A 14,146-nucleotide genomic window follows, 5' to 3' on the forward strand; every position below is an offset into this window, starting at 1 on the left:
AATTAAAATAAGTTAGTACATACAATTTAAAGTGATATTGGACATTTATGTTGATGACCAAATATTAACTATAATGAGTAAAATTAAATCAGGGGCGGATACATAGCATACTAGACAACTGCACATATTTTATGGAGTACAACGGGGGCATATTTATGGGGGTGGCTGAGGGCGCGTCAGCCCCCTCCCCTTCGAAATCCAGGAATTGTTTATGAAGTTTGCTTATTATGTCCTATCAGATGTAAATTTTCTAACTCATATAGGCTGAATTGGGAATTTCAGTTGGAAAAATACCACAGCCCCCCCCCCCCCCCCCAAAAAAAAAAATATCTAAATATGCCCCTGGAGTACAAGTATAAATATGATGTATAATGTATAGTTTTTTTATATTTTACATATTTGTATTATAATTTATAATTTAGTGCACATTAAGCATTACACAGACAGAGCTTTAGATGCTTTTGGGTTTCACTGTATAAATCTGCCCCTGGATAAAATTGCATACAAAATGAACACAAATGGGTAATAAATAAAAAAAAAAAAAACAAAAAAAATTAAAAGTAAAACCTATAGTGGTACCTAATAATTTATTAAATACATTCAACTATTCAAGTTTAAAAAATGAATATACATTCTATGAAAACGAATGATTGTATTAAACCTATCATTAATAGGTAATAATTACCTCATTACAACTTTAATAATGATACAAATGTCTCAGTTTTACAAGAAAAAACATCAAGCAATTTGTTTAATTTTTATTAATGAGAAGCACAATTCTATATCAACTATATTAAACAAGTGGTTTATACATTTAAAGATAAATTGTATTATTAAGAGAACAAATCAGTTCAAATGTTCAAAATGTTTATTCTTGTAGGTAATGATATGTTTCATAAGATGTTATTTCCATAATGTATGAAACAATGACAAGTTAGGTATTATTTTTAAAATTTGCAAATTTAATATAAATTAAACTTATAATAAATATTTACAATATCATACAAAGTAGAATAAAAACAAAATTATTAATTAATCATATAATATAAATATTTTTGTAACTCACAAATAATATTATGGTGAGTACACAAGTGATGAACAAAATCCATAAAAAAGAAATAGTTAACACATATCTTAAGAAAATCATTGAAATCTTATGATATATTTATGTTAATAATTAAAAATTTAAATACATGCAAAATAAAAAAATATTACTAATAATTGAAACTGATTTAATTATTTCATTTTGACTAATTTTTTTTTTTAATATTGGTTCAATATTAAATAGTAATAGAAGACCGAGGTATTTTTTTTATAAATATATATAGTTATTTTAAATAAATAACAAATGTAAGTGATTATTAAAACTCATAGAAATATAAACAAGATTTATTTTTTTAAACAAATATTATTTTATATAGTTACAGGTTTAAAGATTATGTGAAATATATGCATGTACTCAAGTCTTATAACAAAACCATGATATTCAGTGTTAAAAATGAATATTTTAAAATTACATTTTTAGGCTATTTATTTAACAAACGTTGTCAACAACTAAATTATACAAGTGTTGTTTTTTATTGGAATAATCAGAAATATGTACACATTCTTACCAAAAACTGATTCATACATTAGTTATCTACCCAGAATGCACAGTTGATTAATTAATTTTCATCCATATTCTAAATAGTTGGTTAGGAATAAGTCATAACTCATAATAGAAAAACTTTTTATTTTTCGTGGATATTATTTCATATAAATATTTATGCGTTTTAAACATTTGTTGAAATAGTAACATTAATCCCTAAATTTCCATTATCTGCAAAGAGCTGTGCTGTACTTGTATCAAATACTAAACAGTCTGAATTCAAAATTGCTGTTGAAACTCCTTCATGTATACTTCTAGGTGTTGCTTCCCATGCTAAACGTCTTCGATGTCCATTAAGTTCTAGTCTATAAGCAAAATTTTCACATTGCTTTCGGCTTCCAATCAATTGTACAATAGCAAAGAATTGTTGGTGCCCTTCATATTTTTCTTGTTTTTCAAGTACAAGCATAAAATGATGGCCAAAACATGATTGCATCATGACCCAATCTACTGCGCCAGGGAGATTTATGTCTGTTGCTAAAAATACTATATCTTCTCCTTGCAATGTTGTTATAGATTTATGTGCAACCATTAAGTGTTCCATGACTTGTTCCAACCCACCTTGCCATTTGCATGAAGCACCTGGACATGGACAAGTATATGGGCGACATTCACATAATTCTTCATGTTCAACTTTTTCAGAATGCAATAATGATACAGGGCAACCCGATGATGAATATTTACAGGGAAACATGACTGTTGAAGCTACCTTTTCCATGGCTAAATTGCGTATGTTTCCTAGTGGACCACGACATGTTGGACAACAATTGAGTTTTGGTCGACATGTACTACAAACTAAATGTCCACTTTGACATTGCAATATTGGAGGTAACACATAATCAAAACAAACGGGGCATTCAAAAAGTGATGCTAAATCAGCAGATATTGAGGCAGAGTTTGAAGCAGAACCACCATTGTGAGAGCTATTACTGCCTACAGCACTTCTTCGTTTAGTCCCACCACCGCTTGGTAATAAAACACTGACAGTACCAACATTAGCAGTTGGGTTACCGATTGATGTTCCACCACTATTTGATCCGCCAGATCCGCTCATCCTTGTTTCTTGATCAGTGACTAAATGGTGGTTGAATTCCACAATACCACTGTTATTGGATATGGAGGTGTTTTCTGCCATGTAAAGCTAACAAATAATCATGAGTGTATTTAATCAAGTCTTTGGTATTCAAACACATAAGAACTGAACCAATGTAAACCAAATTAATCGTTTGGTATTTAACACCAGTTGTCAGAAAACAAACAATAACTTGCAAGACAAAACAACCGAGTATGTGTCGTACTTCTTAGCGTTGTCCATTTCTTATTTTGTATTTTTATTTAAGTCTACTTTCATATAAATTAAGCTAAACACATGTAAGTACCTCACGCGTACTTTGGATGTTACTTTCCTGATTCGCTGTCAATCACGAACTACTGTCCTTTATTGATGCACGGTCGCATGTCCAAAATGATAGGTATAAGTAACTTGGACATCCGGCGTTGGCGATTAAAACAATATTGAACACGCTTTATATGAATAACGACATTTGACTAAGATGTTTTTTTAATATGCGAATCAAAAGTAATTTCACTTTGATGTATTGGTAAACAAACGGACATAGCCGAAACGCGTAAAAACCTTAAAAAAAACAAAATAGTAAACCTACACTTTTAACACACTACTGACATAGAACATTACTCTGCAGCTATTCATATGACAATCATTTTATCTATTCATCTTCATATTGATACGATAACGACATTGTAGCATTGAACAAGGAGATTACATGGGTTACAGTGTCGCCAATCTGACATTGTTTGTGTATTGCAGTGCAAAAAATAAATATTAAATAATAATGATATTATTGTACAAAAAACCAAAACAAAGTACATTTTCAAGGGGGCTGGTATCATTAAACTATATGATAACTGGAAAAGCTCACCCAAGATCTATAATAGATAATATTATAGATCTTTATAAATCTTGATGCTCACCAGCCATAAGCCCATGAATGTAAGGCACGAACTAAGCCTTTCCACTCAAATTATCGCCGTTATATACCTTTTGGCCATAATGTATTATTATTTTTGTTATACCACACATACATATATATTATATAGCTAGGCCTCGATAAGTATAATTACTGAATTAGTAATCATTGATTACTAATCAATAAGTAAGTAATTTTTTTTCCAACTTTAAACTTTTTGAGGCATAATAAATATAATTTAAATGCATTTTTTAATTTTTCGATAAGAATTTTTTAAGAATTTTTAGGTAATTAAAATTTCAGCCCTAATAAAAACTTTCATTACCCATATCTGTTGGTCCTATATTTGGTGAACTGGAAAATTCTCTAATGCCAAACATCTGACACATTCATAATATGAGGTATTATTATAACTGCAGTTGATGGAAGCCTGATTAAATGAAATGAAATCAAAGAGTTGACGGTCACCTCTGAAAAACAATTCATCTTAAATATAAAATATAACCTTACATCAAGTAATTTTATTACAATGGATTTAAAAAAGTAAAAAGCGAATTGGCAGACATCAGACTCGAAGTATACCCACACAAGCTTGCAAACACTGAAAAACTTCCTATAGAAAAAGCAAAGGTCAAAGATTTGTTATTGTGTAAAATGGGTCATGTTCCATTAACTTACCATGATTTTTATAAATCTCTTAACTATAAGTAGTTAGTAATTTTAATGAATATTGATGGATAACTTTGTTTTGATATTAAAAGTATTTTTTTGAAACAATGATAATAATAATAATAATAATAATATTATTATTATGTAGGTATACAACAGTTAATTGTGTTTGTGACGTTGATCAAACAATAATTTTGATACAACATAATTTTATTTTTGTTCTAATTTCATCAATATTATGTTCTAAAAGTTTTTATTTTATTTCGTTGCATTTATTTTTGTTTAAGACAATACAATAATTTTGTATACAGCATTTTAAATATACATATTTATATTTTAAAAATATTAATAATTAGGTACTGTTTATAATGATAATTCTTTCATTTTCCAAAAAAGGTGTAAGATGAGAGCTTTTATTTTCCCACGAAATAAATCGTAAGTTGAGATATGACTTTAAATTTCTGACGAAAAGTGTCTTAAGTCTGAAAAAATTATAAATTTTCAAAAATATTTATAAATAATAATAATTTTGAGAAAAATTTAAAAATTCATTTATGGTCACATAATATAAACTAGATGGATAGTGATTTTCAAAAAAATCAAAAAAAAAAATGCAAATACAAATACAAATACACTTTGACTTTTGTTTTGCTTCTCCTGAACAATTGGCACAATGGATTTAAAACCTTTTTTTGTTGGATGTATCGATATAAAGGCTTGAAACTGTTGCCAGTCTGTTGGATTACATCGAAAGAGCACCTACACATTTATACGTTTGTTTTCATCTAGTTTGATTTTTTTAGCATTTAAAAACGGAATTAATTAATTCTAACAAATAATACCCTCAGGTTGTGTACTTGGGATTTTTATTTAATTTCCACAAAGAATGTTCTACTTTTATTCCGTTGGAGGTGTTCGAAAAATAGCTCTATGAAGGGTCCGTGTTTTTTAAAAACTAGTTTAAACATAAATAATTTAATTTTTATTTCTGTAAATAATGATCATGTGCATCAAGGCAATGAACATTTTATTTCTGCGACAAAAATAAAAAATTTAATTGTGGAAAAAGCTAAATTAACAAGTGATACGCCAGCTCAGATTTTCGCAGAAAAGTAGTATCAACAATTCGAAACCACAGGGCTTCAATGATCCACCTAAAAAGTCCTAAGAAATTTTTTTTAAAATTATAATATGTTAGTATATTGTATATTAGTACAAGTACACATTTTTAAGGATACCTGTATTTCTTCTTTCTTCAATTCTGACTTACGTCTACTTAACATAAGTAGGTACCTATTAATATTATAATATTACAAATTTATAAAAAAAACCGATTTATCTAATTAAAAATAATAATAATTTGTAGTTAAATTATAACTACAAGTATATAGAACTACTGTCTATAGTCTATACCTAGTAGTCTAGTTTATTAGTAATATTGTTTATCGTAGTTTTGGGGTAGCTAAGCCTCTCCCTCCCTATTTGCGCCACTACTAAATGCTCTTCAAGTGATTATTTTATCAAAAACATATATTTTTTTTAAAATTTACTATAGGAGAGTTTCAGGAATATGGAAATGGAATATTTTTGCTGTATGACAATAGCCCGAATGCTAATAATAGTATTTTAATGTTTATCACTGATAATTATTTGTCGTTATTGGCCAAATCTGATACCTGGTTAGTGGTTTGTCGACGAAAATTTTGGCCTCGTGCTTGAATTTTTCAAGCAATTATTGTACGTCATTTGTGTACATTTTTAAAAAATGCTACCTATATTTTCTCCTTCATCGTGCAATGTACATTACACGACATTAATAGGCGGACATCGAATAAATAATATGACTGAAGGATGGAATAATCGTTTTGAAAAAAACTCTGTGGACATAAGCATCCGATGATATGGAAATTAATTCGAAAAATAAAAATAGAAATTTCTGCAGATGATGCGAAATTAGCTCTAGATGCTGTAGGAGATTTAAGAACTGTTAGAAAACTATAGTACAAACTCGGACAATAGAAACCCGTCTAAAAAACTTATGTATATAAATACAAGCGGACAAAATCAGTGTGTTAGATTTTTTAACAGCGTAGGTAAGTCACAATATAATAAAGAAGTGCGATTAGTATATTGTGTACCTATTGTATAATCATAATTATTTTATATTTATTTGTGTATTATTGACTAGGTAAATGTATATGTTATTTCATTTTAAAATTATAATTATTATAACATTTTATCATTATATATCGATTATTATATCAATTATATAATTTATATCGATATAATTATCATTAGGTATGTGTTCGACTGCCGATCATTAGGACATTAGGTACACAAATAAAAGATATCAATTAAAATCAAGTCTATATTATTAAAGGTGGGACGTTTTACGTCGGGACTTTTATTCCATCTATACCATCTATCGTATATGATCTAAGCCCTAAGGTGTTTTTTTGTCATTATTTATCGTTAGTTTAGGCATTTATTACAGAATAGACTTCTATAATCAATGGTTTAGGTTTATTGATTATACCATTACCTAATTATAAATACAGTGATTCAATCATAAGGATAAATCATAAATTTCTTTATTGGAAATATAAAAATAGCATATAACACATCTAAGTAATTAACATAATATGAAAAGTGTAATACGAATACGAGTAGGTTTTTGTTTTTCAGTATATCTGTCTGTGATTTAGAGGTATTTTAGCTCACCGAATTACCTAAACTTGAACGCGTCCGTTATAAAATGTTTCTGCTTTTTTTGAGGAGTACAATTAATTTATTCCAATGGGGCTTTGCCGGTAGTCGGGATCTGAAAATTTGTTTGTTATTGATATTCGTTCGCTAATTAGAGCAGTTGCGTACCTGTTTAAAAAAAATTCAAGGGGGGGGATTATACGTTAGCAAACATTTAATTTCCTTAAGGGGAGGGAATAGTTTAGTATATAGTTCACATAGTCATGGACATCACAATATTATAAATAAGTAACAAATAAGAGACCAAGCGGGATTTATCCCCCACATCTCCCCACAGTAATAGGTACACCACTGAATAAGAGGTATCCGTTAAGGGGATTGCAAACGTCTGTTATTTCATCTTAAATATACCAATTTTTTGTCAATCACACCGATGGAACTGTTTACGCGATAAGATTTCTGAAAACTGATTTGAATTTGTTAACATGTCTACTTGAGATCGATTAATCCACTTTTTAAAATTTCGATCTCCAACTCCTTTAAATTTGGTTTGAATATTTAAAAATTACAAAATTTGTTGTATATAAGTATCTACCTAGTTAGTAATTGTAAACTGTTACACACTGCAGCAATATTAGGTAAGAAATTTACCCTACCGGTACTGTAGCTAGGTTTGTGATATTTTCAACACTGTCTTCAGTCATTGAATCATATTTTCACTTGATGTCACATTTACTTATTGAACTATTTAATAAAATTATAATGTTTATTATTACGAGGTTATAAGTTACCTACCTATATTGAAATTAAAAAAAAAAAAATGAACCATGTCTGATTGTTTATGATTTTAATTTTGACACCATGATGATCCCTGTATATATATACCTACAGCTATTCTTCTACACATTGTTGTTAAGTATAAATAATCAAATCAATACAACATAATATATATATAGAAGATACTTATGAAGCTACGACCTACGTTGTACATGTATCATGTAAGACCAAAAGGTACATTACTTTTTAATATAATATTGTTCCAACATAAATCCAAAGTTACATACTTAATAAATAAAGATGTTTAAAAAAAAAAATATTGTTTCGAGAATAGTATTTAAGTTAATAACTTATTCATAGGTATTAGGTGCTTACTTGGTAACCATAGTCTCAAGTGTAATTAAACAATAACAATAAGTGATGAACAACACTTTTTTCTCTCTAATCTCTAGTCCCTACACTAAAATTTTAATTACGTTAATTTACATTACTTATCACATTTTATTTTACCTAATACAGTTGAAGTCAAACAAAATTAAGCAAATACAATGGTCTTCAATGTAAAACCAATATAGGTACAAAATGAATTATTAAGATTGTAATTAATGTTCATTTGTTTAATAGCTAAATGACCACATGGAATTGGCTAGATATAATCTTAAACAAAAACAAACTCAAAACTGGACAAATGTCACAGATCAATTAAAACACTCGAGCCAGTCTGAACAATATCAAAAAGAAAAGCAATTGATGTTTACTGCCATCAATAATTTTATGACCAAGCTTATAATCGATAAGGATTGTTTGAAAAATTCTAGTAACAAACATTTTACTTTTAAAATAAATACTACTTTTTAATAAACTAATTTTACACTAATATGATTATTCTAAGAATTTCACAAATCCATTTCTGAGGAAAATTTGATCTTGGATGATTTTAAAGAGCGTATGAAGTCAGCATATGAAATTATTAACCAATTAAATTGTTTAATACAAGTAGAAAAATCTGTTTTGTTAGCACCAAAAAATGATAACATTCATAAGGATAAACAAAGTAATTTATTTCGATACCTATACCTATTATTTCAGCATATCGACTACAGTGAAAGGAAAAATATTTTGGTCCTATAACGTAATTTATTTGAATCAAATTTTACATAAAAGTATGCCAGTATAAAATACCATAATATGTGTTTAGTGTACCTATTTTTAATTGTTATTGAATAATATGATATAAAAGTACAAAATAATTATCAACAGAGCTAGAATAGGCCACTCCAATATCACCCACTCCTACTTAATCACCAAGGAACCTAAACCAATGTGCGACTCATGCAACACCCACCTTACAATTGAACACATCGTTATGGATTGCCCCACATTTTCAACCGCACGTTTTATTCTCAACAATCCAAGGTCAATCGAAGAAGCTCTCAATCAACATAACTCCGACAACATTCTTAAATTTTTCAAACAAATAGATATAGACAAAAAACTGTAAATATTAGAATATTTTACATTGTATAATAATAATAATAAGATAATCTATAAAGACAATGTCAACTTTTATATTGTATAACTATCATTTTGTAATTATAGGCTAATAATCCTAGTAATTGAAGCCTTTATGTTAATAAAAAAAAAAAAAAAAAAAAAAAAAAGTACAAAAATGAATAATTATACTAAACTTACCTACTTACAGCACGTTAAAAACAGTGCTAATAATTATTGATTAATGAATGATATCAATAATTTTGATTATTCATAGAAATTCGAAATATTTAAATTTTAAAGCATCATTATTGAATGCTTATAGTGTTTGTTGGTAAAGGGCTTTTTTTTTAAAATTTTTTCCAAGTTACATCAATATTAGGTTATAGGTGCCTAATGTTATTACCTACTTTATAGAATTCAATGAGTTAAAAACAAAAATAAATTGGATGGAGAGAGCAATAGCTTCAGTTGTCAAAAGATATAATGTAATGAGAATATTTTTAAATCTTCCAAAGGACAATTTATATTCAAAAATTGAACAACAAATGATACCATTTAAATTAGATTATATGTCTAAAGAAAAAAGAAATGAAATAGTATGAATAAAATTGAATATGGCCATATACCTACTGAGTTGAAATATAATTATTATCTGTAATTTTAAGGAAAATCAATTTAAATTTAAAGAAACACAACTTATTTTATCCGATTTGCGATCACCAATGGAAGTATTAAGAAATAGAGTTGTAGATCACGGAATCGTTCCAATTTATCGGTTTCTAAGAAGAAACACATCTGGTGAACAATTTATTTACAACTATTCGTGTACATTGTTTGGAATGTATGGTAAGTGAATGATGTGATTAATTGTATTTTTAAAAAGCGTAATTGTCTTAAGTTGAAGGAAGTGGTACTAGCAAGTATGAGGCAAAAATAAATGCAGCTGGTAAAATGTTGAGGTCAATCATAAGAAAACAGAAAAACCGAACACTTTCTTCACATATAAGAGCATTTAACGAAAAGGAGTAAAAAAATATTAGGAAGATTGGAAGTGGCCATTTTCCTTATCTAACACACGTACAACATAGGACTAAATAAGGCATAATGTTCTATGTCCAACGTACTGAATGATTAATGAAGCGATAAGAATTCTGAAAACATATTTGAATATGTCGTTAAGTCTTCGTGATATTGACTTTCCTACACTTTTGATTTATCCCACAAAATTCTGGAAATAATATTTTAAAAAAGAATAATTAAAAAATTGACATATTATTTTAAATTTGGAGAAGATTAAATAAAAAAATAAAAAATGTAGAAAAGTCGATCTCAAGAAAATTTTACAAATTCAATACTGTTTTCAGAATTCTTATCGTTTCATTATTTCAATCGGTACTTTATGGACATATAACACGTCTATAATCCTGCGTTGTACGTGTGTTAGACAAAGACAGAAAATCGCCGCTTCCAATCCCCTTAAATAGATTTATTGTGTACTTATGAGTTAACATTAAACACTTTTCTATATAGATTAAAAACCATCAGCCCACTGATTAAGTTTAAAGCAAACTATGTGGAGGTACTGAATGATGAATGCGTTAAATATTTATATCAAACACCAATATACACACTTTTATCACAGCCCAAAAATGATAATAAACTGGAAAACCATTATTCAATCCAATGCAATGCGATGAACTTAGTGGCAATAGGTATAGTTTAATTTAGTTTTCCTAAATTATTAGTTAGGTATAAGTAGATACTACTTACTAAATAAGATAATACATATTCACAGGACACAGTAACAAGAAGTCAACAGCCAAACAAATCGCAGCACAAAATATTATGAAATTATGGGAAAAATTGAATTCAAATAACAACCCCTCTAAGTTGAGCTAAGATCACTAACTTATGAAATAAAATATTATACAATTGTATAGGCATGTCAGATGTTATATATATATAATTATATCATTATAGATATATTAATTTTCAAAAAATTAAAATTTTTAATATTGACTAAAAGGATTGTTTTAAATTCTGAACGAAGTTATGAATGTATTGATTTTACAATGATAGGTGTTTTTTTTTTTGTGTACAACATAACTAGTCGAAATAATGCTTCAATTTCAAACTTTGGGGGTGGTTTCCGATTTAAAAGTGAATCTCCTTGGTGCGTTATAGAGGTCAAAAGTAAACATTTTGACCAAATGTTTATGTTAGTGTTATCTATATACAGTTTAATTTACACGAATTTTTTACTTTTTTGAGTTATTTATAGATCACTGAAATTTTCAATTTTTTGAAGTGCCGGTAAAAAAATGTTGGACGATCAAAAAAACTTGAAAATTTAATACAAGGTTCCTTACGAGTTGTTCTTATTGTAGCTAAAAAAAATTAAAAATCGTAAGTCACAATTTTTTTTTATAAGCGTTTATAGTTCAAATTTCTACGAAATCTGTCGAAAACGCGAAAATTTGCTAGTAATTTTGAAGTTGAAAATCATAAAATTTGTTGTGTTTATAACTAAGGATTAAAAATACAACACTAAGTTTTTCATTAGTTTTCCTTCAAGTAGCTATAGAGAAAACTTGAAACACGATTATAGGAAAAATTTTAAGTGCGTTTGAATTTCAAATTTTTACGAAATAGCGTAACGATAACGATTTATCCTCAAACGATTTTAAATATTTGTTATTATTCAAAAAGTATAAGTCGTAGATACTTGATAATTTCACCAGTTATTTAGATTGGCATTTTCTTTGCATGATTTAAATTTCGGAATATTTTGATTATTTTTTAGATATTAAATGACAACTGAAATTTTAATTTTTCAAATTTCACAATCTTTTTTTATTAGCATTTTAAGTTCAAATATTGACAAAAATTCGTCAAAACCATGAACCAATGAAATTCTGAACGAAGTGATGAATGTATTGATTTTACAATGATAGGTGTTTTTTTTTGTGTCTGTGTACAGCATAACTAGTCGAAATAATGCTTCAATTTCAAACTTTGGGGGTGGTTTCCGATTTAAAAGTGAATATCCTTGGTGCATTATAGAGGCCAAAAGTAAACATTTTCTAATAGTTTTCAAAAAAATCGTGAAAAACAAAAAAAAAGTGACAGAAAAACGGTAATTTTTACGCAAAACCAGTTTTCGACCAAATCGATTTTTTTTATATGGTTATAATTCAAAAACTAATAACTGTAAATACTTGAAATTTTGACCAAATGTTTATGTTAGTATTATCAATTTTTCTGAAAAATTTTTTTGAAGTTTGTATAACATTTTTTTGCCCTATCAAAAAACTTGAAAATTTAATTCAAAGTTCTTCATAATTTATTCTTATAATGATTAAAAAATTATAAGAATACCTAGGCACAATTTTTTTTTATTAGTATTTTAAGTTCAAATATTGACAAAAGTTCGTCAAAACCATGAATATTTTTTTTTTGTGTCTGTCATCACGTTTTGGGGCAGTAAAAGTGCTTCGAATTTTGACTTCAGTACCTTATTCGATCAGAAAGTAAATCTAGTTGGTACTTTGGGGGTCAAAATAATTTTTCTAAATAATCGGAATAAACAAACTAAAAATTAAGGGGAAAACGGGAAATTGTACGCACAATCAGTTTTCGACAAAATCGATTTTGATTTATGATGTAACTTTAAAACAAATGACCCCTGGTACATGCAATTTTCACCGAATGTTTATATAAGTATATTCTATCCACCATGAAATTTTCAAAAATTTTTGACTTAAGTTGAACGATTCATAGGTATATGCAATTTCCCATCATTATTAGTTTTTTTTAAATTAAAATCGATAAAATTTTATTTTTTGGGTAGAAAATCTTGAAAATTGAATACAAGATTCCTTACATATTTGTCAATCTTTATCAAAAAAAAAAAAATGTCCACCGGAAATTCAAATTAAATTTTTATTAGCACTTGAATTTTTCAAGTATTGACAAAAATTCGTCAAAACTATGAATATTTGCGAATTATTTTGTAGTTCAAAATTCATAATATTGTTTGTATTTATATCTAAGGTTATAAAATTCAACACTTAGTTTTCCACAAGTTTTGCTTCAAATAGCTATAGAGAAAATTTGAAGCGTCATTAATTCATTACTGGATAAACTTTTTGAGCGTTTGAGTTTTAAATTTTTATGAAATCGCGTAATGATAACGATTTATGCTCAAACCCGGTATATGTATATCTATGATAATATAAGATATTATGAATCATGATAACTACATGCAATTTTTTTGGAAAAATTGATTAATTATGCCTTATGCAAAATGCGCCCCAATTGAAAAATAATATATTTGTTTCAAAATAGAATATATGACAATATTTAATTATAATATATCCTAAACTGACAAATCATCTCCGTTCAGAATCGTTTTTCGTATACAATGATGCCTATCATTGCATTCAAATCTAACCTACCCTAGTTAGAGGTCCACCCCACCACCTAATGTACAGCAGAGCTCCTACTTTCCCGCTTTTTAAAATTAACTGTTAAACTGGAAAAAAATGATTAGTTTTCAGATATTACAATATACAACTAGCTAAATTATTTTGAATTAATTAGAAAATGAACTATAACTACATATTATATCAATTGATTGTATTTTAAAATTATTACTTTGTATTAAATAGTAGGAAATTTGAAAATTAATAAAATACGATAATCGTATACGGAAGCGTTATCTAGTGACAAAAGTCAGTTGGCACTCACTTTCGTAATGGGTGGTTGGTCGATGAAATTCTTGCGCACTCGTTATAAAGTTCATACTACGACGGCAGAAGACGCTGTAGTTTTGGCAACGATCAGGTCGACTCGAGTGGGTTTT

The 14,146-nt window shown here is 27.8% G+C and overlaps 2 protein-coding genes and 1 pseudogene across 2 annotated transcripts; 2 read left to right on the plus strand and 1 right to left on the minus strand.

Moving 5' to 3' along the window:
* Positions 1-286: 286 nt before the first annotated feature.
* Positions 287-3,368, minus strand: sina (E3 ubiquitin-protein ligase sina). The gene has a single exon (XM_015511918.2). It carries the CDS (start codon positions 2,781-2,783, stop codon positions 1,773-1,775), a length of 1,011 nt encoding a protein of 336 aa, XP_015367404.1. The 5' UTR covers positions 2,784-3,368; the 3' UTR covers positions 287-1,772.
* Positions 3,369-3,632: 264 nt separating this feature from the next.
* On the plus strand, positions 3,633-6,067 carry LOC149058326 (uncharacterized; annotated as a pseudogene).
* Positions 6,068-6,201: 134 nt separating this feature from the next.
* On the plus strand, positions 6,202-11,181 carry LOC107164179 (uncharacterized). The gene is made up of 8 exons (XM_089218359.1): positions 6,202-6,291; positions 8,413-8,605; positions 8,681-8,842; positions 9,697-9,878; positions 9,948-10,128; positions 10,181-10,307; positions 10,813-10,994; positions 11,078-11,181. The coding sequence occupies exons 1-8, from the start codon at positions 6,202-6,204 to the stop codon at positions 11,179-11,181; spliced, it is 1,221 nt and encodes a 406-aa protein (XP_089074485.1).
* The last annotated feature ends 2,965 nt before the right edge of the window (positions 11,182-14,146 follow it).

The sequence above is a fragment of the Diuraphis noxia genome, unplaced genomic scaffold (assembly GCF_037042655.1).
Source record: "Diuraphis noxia isolate RWA-SAM2 unplaced genomic scaffold, SU_Dnox_SAM2 contig0002, whole genome shotgun sequence".
NCBI lineage: Eukaryota > Metazoa > Arthropoda > Insecta > Hemiptera > Aphididae > Diuraphis > Diuraphis noxia.